At 55.7% G+C, this 12,327-nt stretch overlaps 1 protein-coding gene across 1 annotated transcript in view; it reads left to right on the top strand.

The window, feature by feature from the left end:
- The first annotated feature begins 9,945 nt into the window (after positions 1-9,945).
- Positions 9,946-12,327, top strand: part of SSBP4 (single stranded DNA binding protein 4) — a 16,791-nt gene continuing 14,409 nt past the window's right edge. Inside the window, exon 1 of the mRNA XM_034657198.1 lies at positions 9,946-9,965. Within this exon, the coding sequence (XP_034513089.1) occupies positions 9,961-9,965 (5 nt within the window). The 5' untranslated portion in view covers positions 9,946-9,960. The remainder of the gene's footprint in view (positions 9,966-12,327) is intronic.

Genomic DNA, 12,327 nt, shown 5'->3' on the forward strand with positions numbered 1-12,327 from the left:
CCGCCCCCCTGCAAGGCCTCAGGCCCAGGATTCTCACGGGAGGGGGAGGGGCGACCTGCTTCTCTTTTGCTGGAACCCAGTGACTACATGTCCCCCATTAATACCCCAACCGACCGACTGCTACCTCATCAACTCGCTTCCTGGTGTCAGCTCAGTTGACGCCCAGCCCATAGTTCATATGTTCATTCAACAATCACCCATGCTAGACTTCCATAAGCCCTCAGTATGGCCAGGTTCTGGTGGAGCACCCAGTCTTTGGAGAGGACAGAGCTGGGCACAGACAGACCCAGTCCAGTGGAATCAGGTCAGATCAGAGAGAAGGACAGAGTCCTGGAAGGCTTCCTGGAGGAGGAAGCATTAGCACTGGGGCTTCAACACATGAGTAGGGTTTTGCCAAGGATTCCTAAAACCTGGCTTTGAGTCTCCAAGCTGCTAGCCTCCCCCACAGACTCAGAGCTCCTGCTCGGGTACAGCGATCCTCCATGCTGGAGGGGGCTGTGAGGAGGGTTCCCTGGGGAAGGAGACATTGAGTCTGGGGCTTGGAGGATGAGTCACAGTAGCTGGCAGAAACAAATGCATGGCAGATTCCCGGCAGAAGTCACAACAGGAGCAGAGGCCCTGCAGCATGAGAAAGCATGGCTGGCTAGGACGGTGTGTTTAGGAGTGGAGTGGCTGGAGTGGACAGGCTAAGAGGAGAAACTGGTGGTGTGGGCAGGGGGTGGGAAGTGCTGGCCTCAGAGGCTGGGAGTGGGGCATTATTCCCAGGGCCCCAGGGAGCCAAGGAAGATGTGTGAGCAGTGGAGGGGTACTGTGTCAAAAGATTCCTCCAGAGTGAGTCTGGTGACTGGAGATAGGGAACCTGGGGAGGAGGCCAGAGTTCCAGAGGAGGAGAGGGGGGGTCTGAGTCAGGCCAGAAAGGCAGTAACGAAAGTAGATCAAGGAGGAGATTAAGGGCTGGGAGAGGGTCTCAACCTCACCGGGGTCCTGGCATCAGGCAGACCAGTTTCAAATCCATTCTGGACCCTGACTCACGGTGCAACTTTAAGCACTCTGTGCCTCAGTTTCTACACCTGTAAAATGGGATAAATACTAAAAGCCTTCTCCTTGACTGTGGGAAGCTGAAGTCCACTCCCCCTCTCCTCAAACTCTGCCCCTTTCCATCTACCAACTCAGAGGAATTGACAAAAGGTTTTGAACCGAGACTTTATAGAAAGTTGCAAATTGTTGCTTCAAAACCCCCAAAGGTACTCACTCCTCAGAAAAATCGCAAAATCACTGCCCTGAGGTGCCGTGTGTTTTTCCCTATCAGATTGGTAAAACTGCAAAAGCGTGATAATGTTCGGTGCTGGCGGGGCTGCAGGGACACTGGAAGCCCTGCGCACTGCTGCGGGAGCGTCTGTGGCGCTGTTCCAGCGGCAGGCCCGCGGACACAGGCCACCAGAGTTACAAACACTTGTGCCTGCTGACCCAGCACCCCACTTCTGGGACGCTCCTGAGTTATTCACATTTACAAAATGAGAAGGGCAATAGGGGCATGAACTCGCTGATGAGTGGATAAAAAAATGTAGTGTATCCATACAGCGCAATGTTGCTGAGCCGTAAGAAGGCACGAAGCCCTCACACGCTACAGCGTGGATGAACTTTGAAAATATGACGCCGAGTGAGAGAAGCCAGACACAAAAGACCACATCGACTGTGATTCCACTGATATGAAACGTCCAGAACTAGCAAATCCATGGAGACAGAAAGCAGACTGGTGGTTGCCAGGGGCTGGGGGGAGGGCAAGGGGGAGGGTCGGCTCATGGGGACGGGGTTTCCATTGGGGACAATGGAAATGTTCTGGAACTAGATGTTGACAGTGCTGGCGAAAACTGTAAATGTACTAAAAATCCCCTGAATTGTTCACTATAAAATGGCTAAAATGGTAAATGTTAAGTGTATTTTGAACCGTTTAAAAAGAGGGAAGGCAAAAAGATGGCAAAGAGATGATTCATGGCAACGTTGTTATGGGGGTGGGGAGAGGGGCAAGGAAGCAACCCAAGGAGTTGGTTAGATGAATAACAGCCCATCCATCCCGTGGGGGTGCCTCAGAGTCATAAAAACAAAATGATAGAGCTCTATGAACTGATAAGGAAAGACTCATTCATCTTTTTCCACACACCTTTATGGAGGCCTACTGTGTGCCAGGCACTGGTCTAGGAGCTGTGCGTACAGCCCTGAAGAAAACAGACAAAATCCCTGTCCTCCTGGGGCTCTTGTAGCAGTTGGAGAGACTGGCGACACGCAGGATCTACCAGGAAAATATGAAGCAGGTAGAAAAAGCAACGCAGAGGAAAAGAAAAGTGAGAAGCAAGCAGGAAAGGTGGCGAGCTTTTTTGTTTTGTTTTGTTTTTTAAGATTTTATTGATTTAGGGAAGCCTGGGTGGCTCAGTTGGTTAAGCATCTGCCTTTGGCTCAGGTCCTGGGATTGAGCCCCCGTCGATCTGCGATCTGCTTCTCCCTCTCCCTCTCCCTCTGTGCTCTTTCTCTCCCTCTCTCTCAAAAAAAAAAAAAAAAAGGCTCCTAGATTTCAATTGGCTAGAGAAACTTCGGATGACATATGAAAAACGAAGATTCATGGTTACCTCTTAGCAGTGGGCAGATGGGAGAGAGAACCTCACCATGTATGTTTTTCAGTTAAAACACTGAACTCAGCCAGGAAGCACACATAAAGACACTCTGGCTTTTGGGATAAGTGGGACAGAGGGGCAGCAGCCAGCACCAGGCCCCGGGCGTGGGTGGATGTATGTCCCCGACGCCCCACACCCTGGGAGGAGTCGGCGGCATGGAGCACTAAGGCCTCTTAGAATAGGAGGAAATGAGAAAATGAGGAAGCACCCGGCACGGGGGCTATGTGTGTGTGTTTGGGGCGGAGGGAGGCAGGCTTGGGGCCTGGGATAATGGGTTCTGGAAATGGGTCTCAGGGACCTGGGGGACCTGGAGTCTGGAACATTTAGAGGGGTCTGGAGTTTGGGAAGCCTAGGTCCTGGGGTTTGGGGGTCTGGAAATTCCTGACATACGGGGAGGTCCTGGGTTCTGGAGCATGCCAGGAATCTCATGGGCCTGGGGCCTGGGAGACCTGGGGTCTGGGCTTTTTTGCTGCCGCCCCAGCAGGTCTTGGCCAGGCTATGGGAAGCAGGGCAGCTCTGGGCTCCACTGCCTGGGGGGGACTGGAAGCTTCCAGAGGGCACACCTCCATACCCCACCTCTTCCCTGCCTGACATGCCCTGAGCCTGGGTCTGAAACAAGCCTGAGTGCCAGGCAGGGCCAGTGTCTCAGCACAGAGACTTCCAGAGGTCCTTATGGACACCTAGAAACCTTCAGAAATCCCCAGAGAGGGACACCTGTGTGGCTTAGTCAGCTGGACGTCTGCCTTTGGCTGGGGTCATGATCTCAGGGGCCTGGGATCAAGCCCCATGTTGGGGTCTCTGGTTGGTGGGGAGCCTGCTTCTCCCTCTCTGTCCGTGGTTTCCCCTGCTTGTGCTCTCTCTCAAATAAATAAAAATCTTAAAAAAAAAAAAAAAGGAAAAGAAAAAGAAAAAGAAAGAAATCCCCAGAGATACCTAGAACAACTCAGAATCCCCAAGACCCCAGGATACCCAGAGACCTTTAGAGACCTTCAGCGACTCCCCAAGCAGCCAGGAAAACGCAAAGACCTCCCACAAAGACAAAGATAGAGAGATATACAGTTTCCCAGGATAACCCAGACCCAGGGCCACCAATCCATGGCCCCCTCAATGTAGCCGTATTTGCCCCACACCCTCTGACCCCCATGTACCCACCTGTGCAGGGTGAGGCCTCAGCCTGGGCCCTGTCCCCAGTGTGCCTGAGACTGGGGAGCTGAAGTGGGATGAAGCGGTTTGCCCTCCCCTACTATCCACCTCCCATCGAGCTCCTGGGCTCTCACACTTGTCCGGAATCTGCCCTTCTCTCCAACTCTGATTCTCCCTGGGGCCAGGCCCCCAAACCTCTGGCCCCAGCCCCTGTCCTGCCATTTCCATTCCCCATGTACTCAAAGTACAGCCTTTGAATGCCAGACTTCCTTCCCCAGCACCGCTCAGGGTCTGGCTGCCCCTAGGGACCCGTCTCACCTGGGGGAGGGTGGAGGGCAAGGGGCCAGTCTGCCCAACCCAGCAGCTGAGGCCACCTAGAGGCCCGGGGATCTTAAGGGGTCTGAGGGGCTCTGGAGCCCCAGGTCAGGACCAGGGGCAGGTGTGACAACCCAGAGGCCGGCTGGAGCAGCAGAGCTGACTTAGGGGCAAACCCGGACTGTGGACAGACATGGCCACCGCAGATCAGGCGTGCGTCCAGCAAACGATGACTGAGGTCGGCTTGGCCACTTCACCGCTGTATGACTCAGGCCCGGTGCCTTAATCTCTCCCCGCCTGGGCTTCCTCCTCCGTAAAAGACGGACAGTGAAAACCACCTTGTGGGGAGGCTGCGAAGGGCCGAGAAGCAGATGTGAACGTGAGCGTGTGCCTGGCACGGGGGGACGCGGGCAACTTAAGATGCAGGCGGTGTCCCGTGGAGGAAGGGGGAGGGGTACGTGAGGGTCCATCGATGCACCAAAATCGAATTCAGGTTAGAGCTGGATTTTTAACGATGCGGAAAGAGCCTGTTTGAGGTCACGTGGCCACGCCGGTTATAGTAGAAATTGAGAAGCCACTGAACGCTCTTGGGGGGGGAGGCAAACAAAACGCGGCACCGAGGCGGCTGCGGTCAGCGAGCGCCGTCCACCTGCTCACTGCTTAGCCGAGGGCTGCTCCGGCAGTGGGAGGCCACGCTGCTGGCCCACAGGGCTCTCCTGGGACCAGCCCTCGACCACGAGACGGAAGGCGAGCTGATTACAAATGCCTCAGCTCCCCACCACCTCCAGGAGGACGTCTCCGAGGATGGCTCTGGGCGGTCCCCCCCGGGGCGGGGCGGGGGGGACCCCCTGGGAAACCGGCCCCTGGGAGCCTGCTGGTTGGCGCCCCCTGCAGGGCTCCTTCTCTCTTCGCGCCAGGATCAGGGCTTCTGGGAATGACCTCCCCAAACACTTAAGATCCAGGATTCTGTTCTTAGGGCCTGCGCTCAGGGACCCCAAATTAAGATAGGTGGAGTGATTGGGACACCTGGCTCAGTGGGTAGAGCATGCAACTTTTTTTTTTTTTCTTTTTGAGAGAGAGAGAGAGTCCATCAGCAAGTGAGGGGAGGGGCAGAGGGAGAGAGAGAATCCTAATGCAGACTTTCAGACTTCTCTCTGAGCACAGAGCCCAGTGCGGGGCTTCATCCCCAGGACCTTGAGATCAGGACTTGAGCCAAAATCAAGAGTCCATGGCTTAAAGGACTGAGCTACCCAGGTGCCCAGAGCATGCAACTCTTGATCTCGGGGTCGTGAGTTTGAGCCCCACATTGAGTGTAGAAATTATTTAAAATAAATAAAAAATAAACTTAGAAAAAAAGAGAGAAAGAGATGTAATCTTCCCGAGAGCCCCTTGAGATAGGGACTGACATTACCAGTTCTTAGAAACTGATAAGACTCCTCCCTCATTTTATAGATAGGGAAACTGAGGCATGTGTGTTTGACTAGCTTGCCCAAGGTTCAACAGCAACTGAGGGTCAGCCCGGAATCTGTGTGGTTGACCATTAGGCTATGTTGTTCTTAAACACAAGATGCATTAGTCTGCGTCTACCTGGGAGGGTCTGTGGAACCAATCCAAGGCATGCGATGAATCTCTATGTCACTCCTGGATACATGGATTTGGACTTGAGTTCATGATAGCGTTTGCTTGCGGCTGCCAGCTAAAAACGGTATTTTGTTTTATTTGTTAGGCTTTATTTGTTTATTTTTGGTAAGATTTTGTTGCTTCCTCAAGTATTTACTGAGTGCCTTCTGAATGCAGCAAAACTGGTGCCCTCGAGGAGCTGATGTTCCAGTGGGGAGGGCACCATGAGCTGTTAAATTACCAAATTTAAAAGCGGTTAGGGGGGCGCCTGGGTGGCACAGCGGTTAAGCGTCTGCCTTCTGCTCAGGGCGTGATCCCGGCGTTATGGGATCGAGCCCCACATCAGGCTCCTCCACTATGAGCCTGCTGCTTCCTCTCCCACTCTCCCTGCTTGTGTTCCCTCTCTCGCTGGCTGTCTCTGTCAAATAAATGAATAAATAAATAAATAAATAAATAAATAAATAAATAAATAAATAAAAGCGGTTAGGAAATAATAGTTCAATGGAGAAAAAGTTAAACAGAGTGCAGGGGGATTTGGAGAGCAAGATGGGGTGGTTCACAGTTTTGAAAAAGTTAGTCAAAAAGGCCTCTGGAGGAAAAAAAAATGCAGAAAAAAAAGAGGAAATAAAAGATGTGCAGGTCAGATTCAAAATGGGAAGTTTTTTGGGGTGGTAGGGGAACTGGGTGATTTTTTTCTGTATTTTTCTCTTTTTTTTTTTGCCATGAAATAATTCAACACATAAAAATGGAAGTATATATTTGGAAGCCAACCTGGGGGCATGGGCAAGGTCAAGAGAAGCTGACAACATTCCAAGCCTGAAACTTGAGATCTCAAGAGCTGTTCCAAAGAGGCACCAGGGGGAGGCCTGCGGGGACCCTCAGGAGTTGGAGCTGCGTGTCTCTGCTGTCCTCGTGTGGCCATACTCAGAATTGCAAGCCCTGGTGGCCTTGGCAGAGGCAGAAAATTGGTCCCTGGCCCTTTGGACCTCCAGACTCCACCCTGGCTAGGGAGGATGGTAATGATGGGAGGATGGTAATGACAGTTTGTGTCACAATCAGGCTGAGACCCCTGGGGATGCTGGAGGTGTTGGATTCCAGCACAGGGGGGCAGTGGTAATTTTTAATTCTTGCTTAGCAACAGGTATTTATTGATCTCCTGGTGTGTGCCAAGCATTGCTCTCTCTAAGCACTGAACAAAACATTCAAATCCCCTGCCCTCATGGACCTCATGGATTACTGGGCACATAGGAAATCAATGTGCAAAAACAAGATTTTCAGGAAAATCCAACGTGACCCAGGTTGGAGGGCCTCTCTGAGAGGACATCGCTGGAGCTGAGGCCTGTAGGATGAAGAGAAGCAGGCTATGGGAAACAGCTCGGGGAAAGTTGTCCCAAGCAGGGAGAACAGACATACAAAGGCCTTGGGGTAGGGATGAGCAGGATGCATACAACAGGATCGTGAACAAAAAGTACCCAGTTTCTGGTGCTTAGCAAGTATCCATGCCCCGATGTTGTTATCAAGCTGAGGGTCTTCCAAATGGGGGAAGAAAAGACCCCTCCCCTTTACTGCCCAGAAAGAGAGTGAGACCTTAGGGTGCCATGGAAACTCTTTCTTCTGCCGCAGGAAGAGACCGGAGTTCTGGAGAGGAGAGGTAAGGGAGGGGTGTTGACAGCGCACTCCAGAGTGGGACCTGGTCCTCCACTCTCTGCTGTGTCTTCAGGCAAGTTGCTTCCCTGTGCTGAGCCTAGTTTTATCTGCAGAACTTTCTCTGTAGCTGCTACAGGCTCCCCCCCCCCCACATTCCTCTCTTCCCTGCTTCTCCCCCCAGGCCTGAGGTTTCCACAAAACACCTCCAATTTCCCAGAGTGAGTATCCCAGACCCAGACAGGGCAGGCAGGCCAATGGGTGAAGTGCTGCCTCTAGGTCACCTATGGGACTCCCTCAGTACCTCTCGGGGCTCGGTTTCCCCATTCTATAACATGGGGAGAAGATAGGCTGCCTCTCCAATGAGGTTGCTGGGTGGATTTTCCAGGGATGATCTGATCCCAGGCCGAGCACACCAATTTCTAATGATTAGTTTGGCTCTGGAATTCAAGTGCAGGGAGGAGGGGCAGGAGGGGCATTTGTGGGCACTGGAGCCCCCAGAAAGTTCTGGAAGCAGGGCAGTGTACTGGCTCAGGCTAAGCCTTGTGGAGAATGGACACAGGTGCTGTGGGGGGAGCTGTGGGCTTGGTGGAGGCTTCTCCTCCAGTCCTCATGGGTCCCTTCTCTCACCTAGAGTTCCTCGCAGCTCTCCAAACTTGGGGGTTCAGTCGCCTCCTGCTCAAAGACTCACAAGCGGACCTGCACAGTCAGGAGTCAAACCCAGGCTCATCCTCCATCCGGGGACTTCTGCCTCCAGGCGATCGCTCTTGGAGTACAGGAAATTGAAACTCCAAAGGGTTGCGGCTCCTCTTCAGGGAGCCTAGCGCGTCTGAGCGAGCCTTTGCGCCCCCCCACCCCCGGCACTGCTGGGTTCGGGGCCTTGCTCCTCCCGCGAGGTCTCGGCGGGAACTCCCACCCCTGCTCTAGCGCTCACCGGCTGCTGCGGCTTCTGCCTTCCCGGTGTTGTTTGTGTTTTAATTTTTGTGTTGCAGTTAGAAAATTACCCATAATTACAGCTTCTGAGACGAAACATCTCATGGCCCAGACCCTGCTCCCAGCTGTGGCCCGCCTCCCACGCTCGGCTGGGGCGGGGCTGCGGGAGCCGCCCTCCGGATCCTGGCCCCTCCCAAAGCCGGCCACTTTAATGAGACGGCGGGGCGCGGGGGGGGGGGGGCGCTGCTTCCATCTCCAGTGGAGAGGGAAAACCATCATTAGGAAAACCCAAACCAGACTTCCGAGCGATTCCTGCAACATATTCACCGACCGCCAGGGCTGTGTCCGTAGGGAGGACAGATCCAGTGGGAGGTGGAGGCTGCCAGCAGATTCTCTGATGCACCATTTTATCGTTAACAGTGACGAATCCAACCAGAGCCAGCGCAGAATCCGTAATCTAGGGGAGATGGCCAAGGAAGGCAAATACAAGGGTAGGGAGGAGAAAGAGGGGAAGGAGGGAGAGGATGGGGGGAGAAGAAGGAACTAGCATAGGCCAGGCCTGGAGCCAAATTGCCCTCCAGGCAGCAGGAACAGCTAGGGTAAAGGCCGTGAGGTGGGCCTGTGAAGGGTGGGTATGAAGAACGGAAGGACTGGAAGGGAGTGGGGAGGGACAGCCTCCCCTCCAGGCAACCCCCCCGAGTTCGACAAGCACAGCCAGTTTCAGGCTCCCCCCCAGGCACCGCCCCCAACCCCGCTGGTAATCCCAAGAGGTAGAGAATCAGCTCAAGGCTGCCCGCGCAGCCACACGGGGGCGACCGGGAGCTGGTGGAGGGATCGCAGGTCCACCATCCAGCCTAGACCCTTAGCCTTCTCTGCTTGCGGTCCCCACCGGGGCCCCTTAATCAATTCCCGGGCCTGCCGTGTGTACCTGGGCCTCTTACCGGGGCAACCTCCTGCATCCTCCAGGCCATCCCAATCTAGCCAGGAGCCCCATGGAGCTTCTTAAAATCCTGTTGCAGATCCTGTCCCTCACGGCTACACACTTTCCCGTTGCTCCCTAGTGCTTTTGGAACAGATCTCAACCCTCCCCCTCGGGAGTGATCTGGCTCCTCTTTCCCCTGCTCCAGCCAAACTGCCCTCCTCGCTCTGCGTCCAAAATCTTAACCGTGCACCCACCCACCTCAGGGCCTTTGCACTTCTGCGACTGCAGTCTGAACATTTTGCTTTCAAATCTTTCAGATCCACCCCTCCCCTTATTAAAAAAACAAAACAAAACTTTCCTCCCCCCATGCCCCTCCTTCGTATGGGTGCGGCGGGGGGGGGGCTCTTCTGTGGGTTCGGCTTTTGCAAGGCATGTGCCCTGTTTGGATGTGCTTGCGGCTCAGCTTCCCTGACGCTGCGTGGGGCCCAGAGCTCGCTCTTCTCGGACTTTTCTGCCGGCACCGAGGCTGTGTTTGGAGAACCGTCCCCGTTGCCATGAGAACCGCGCTCGTCGCTCCAGCCGGCCGCGCCTCCCCCTTCTCAGCTCGCGCCTCCGTCTCCCTCCTCCTCTCCCCTCGCCTCCACCCTGCTCCGGGAGCCGGGCCCGCTCGGCCGTCGCTTGGTCCTCCACCGGGAACCCCTCCCTCTGCCCAGCATGTGGTACTCCCTGAAATTATCCTACTGACTCGCCAGCTTTAGACGGTCAGCCTTCCCCGTCAGAATCTCTGCTCCACAAGCAGTAGCAACGCGTCCTCCCTGGGTCCCCAGAGCCCTGCACACAACAGACGCTCAGTAAATGTTTGTGGGGAGGTTGGAGACTCACAGCGACTCAAGGAACGGTGGCTCAGAGAGGGCGAGGGACCCGCGCAGGACACAGAATCCTGGGAGCCACGGAGCATTGGGATATAAATAAAGGGTGCCTGAGGTGGCAGGAGGAGCGTCCGCAGGGCCTGGGTGTCCCAGTTGTCACCAATACGCTGTGTGACTTGGGTGAGCCACACTTTCTCTGTGTCTCGTTGAAAGTAGGCACTGGAGAGCGGTAGTGGGAGCGGGTATTACGATGAGGGTGCCCTTGACGCCCACGTCCGCCGGTAGCGTCCGGGGCGCTGGTAGTCGCCTGCTCGAGGCCCTACAGAAGCTTGGCGGCCGCACCCCCACTACCTCGCAGCTCAGGCCCCTCCTTTACGCCGGCCCCGGGCTCGGGGGGCCCCGCGGGAGAGGAAGCGGGGGGGGGGAGGGGACGACCGGCTGGACAGGAAGTGGGAAGGGCTGGCGTCCCCCTCCAACCCCGGCGGAGGCCCCTCGGGGATGGAGGCGGGGCTGGGGCCAGCCTGGCCCTTCCCTTCCTCTCCGCCTGTCTGGAACCCCAGCGGCTCCCGACTTCCCGACAGCCAGAAGGCTGGGGGGCGCAGCCTTTAAGGGGGAGGTATAACAGGGGGTCAGCTAACAGTGGGAGGGGGCACTCCCATCAAGACGCACGCGCGCGCACACACACACACACACACACACACACACACACGACCAAGAAACCTGAGCACACAATCACCCAACACAGGTCCCAGGGAGCTCGCAATCCACCCACGCGCGGAGGCACAGGCACATGCACACAAACGCACACACACTTGTGAACGCAACCTGACGGTGTCACTCCGTCCCCACAACTGCCAAGGACACACAATCACTGGCCCGCAGAGCCAGGGTCAGGTGACCAGACAGCAACCTTTCACTGGGTACCTTCCAACCCTCAGGCATAATGATGCTCAGGTGCACTCACACGGGAACTGCGTGTTCACACACAGACACACACTCACAGTCATGCACAGGAAAAAAGAACACCTATGGCAGATATTCACAGAAACATCCAGACCTGGAATCACAACTGGACTGCCTCCCCCCACCCATGGCAAGCACGTCCAGTGCACAGGCCTCCACCCCTCCCAGGCAACCTTGCCCTGGGACCCTTACCTCAGTGTCTGCCCCCGTCTCACGCCCCCCGGAAGGAGAAGGGCCCCAGGAGGGGGAATGGGGTACCCACTGCCTACTGTCCTGACTCCTGCAGAGGGGCAATTAAAGGTGGGCTGCGCCCCATTTACAGCTGGCAACACAGAAGTTGAAAAATGGCAGCAGGAATGACCCAGCTGACAATCACCCAGCGACTACTATTGACACAGGGTGTGACTGTGGGGCCGTGAGGATGGCTCCCTGGGTGTGACCCGGGTATCCCTGTGTGGTTTTGTGTTGTGTGTTGTGTGTCTGTGAGTGTCCACAGGCCATGTGACTGTATGATGCTGACTCAGCTATGGCACTGTGAGACCCCAGGTCTGTGTGTGGAGCCCTGGATAGGCCCCAGGGGGACCACAAGTAGCTGCATGGCTCTTTCTTTTCCCAGCATGTCGGAAGCTGTAACATAGTTGAGCCTCCTTGCGTCTGTGTGTGTGTCTATGTGAGTGGTGGTCTGCGTGTTTTGTTGTTCTGATAGCCACTGTGTATGTCTGTGTATGTGACATTGTGTCCCTGGGTGAGCTGTGTGTGTGGCTGTTCCCTCTCAAGCTGTGTGGGGGTAGTTCTAAGGGGTGGTACACCGCGTGTGACTGCCTATTGCTTTATGCAACTCTCACTAGTTGTTCCAGTAGCTATGTGGATCTGTGTGTGCAGAGTTCTGCGTCCGAGAGTGTAGCTGCAACTGTGTGTGGCTGTGTTCCTGGTGTACAATTTGGGTGGCTGGTCCTATCTGGGGAGTGTGTGTGTAGCCGCGATCATTTGTATCCTGCTGTGTGTCCCCAGGTGGCCGTCCCCACCCGTGCCTGCGTGTGTGTACCCGCGCCCCCCCCCCGCGGCGGGCACTGCGCGTGCGCGCCCGGCCCACGGTCCCCACAGCGGGACCCATCCGCGCGCCTGCCATCGCCCCTTTAAGAGCGGCGCCCGCGGGCGGCAGGGAGGCGGCGGGCGGGGGCGCGCGCGGCGGGAGGAGGGGGCGCGCGCTTCCCGGAACAGCCCGCGCTGAGGGAAGAGAGGAAGAAAA

The sequence above is a fragment of the Ailuropoda melanoleuca genome, chromosome 4 (assembly GCF_002007445.2).
Source record: "Ailuropoda melanoleuca isolate Jingjing chromosome 4, ASM200744v2, whole genome shotgun sequence".
NCBI classification, from domain to species: domain Eukaryota; kingdom Metazoa; phylum Chordata; class Mammalia; order Carnivora; family Ursidae; genus Ailuropoda; species Ailuropoda melanoleuca.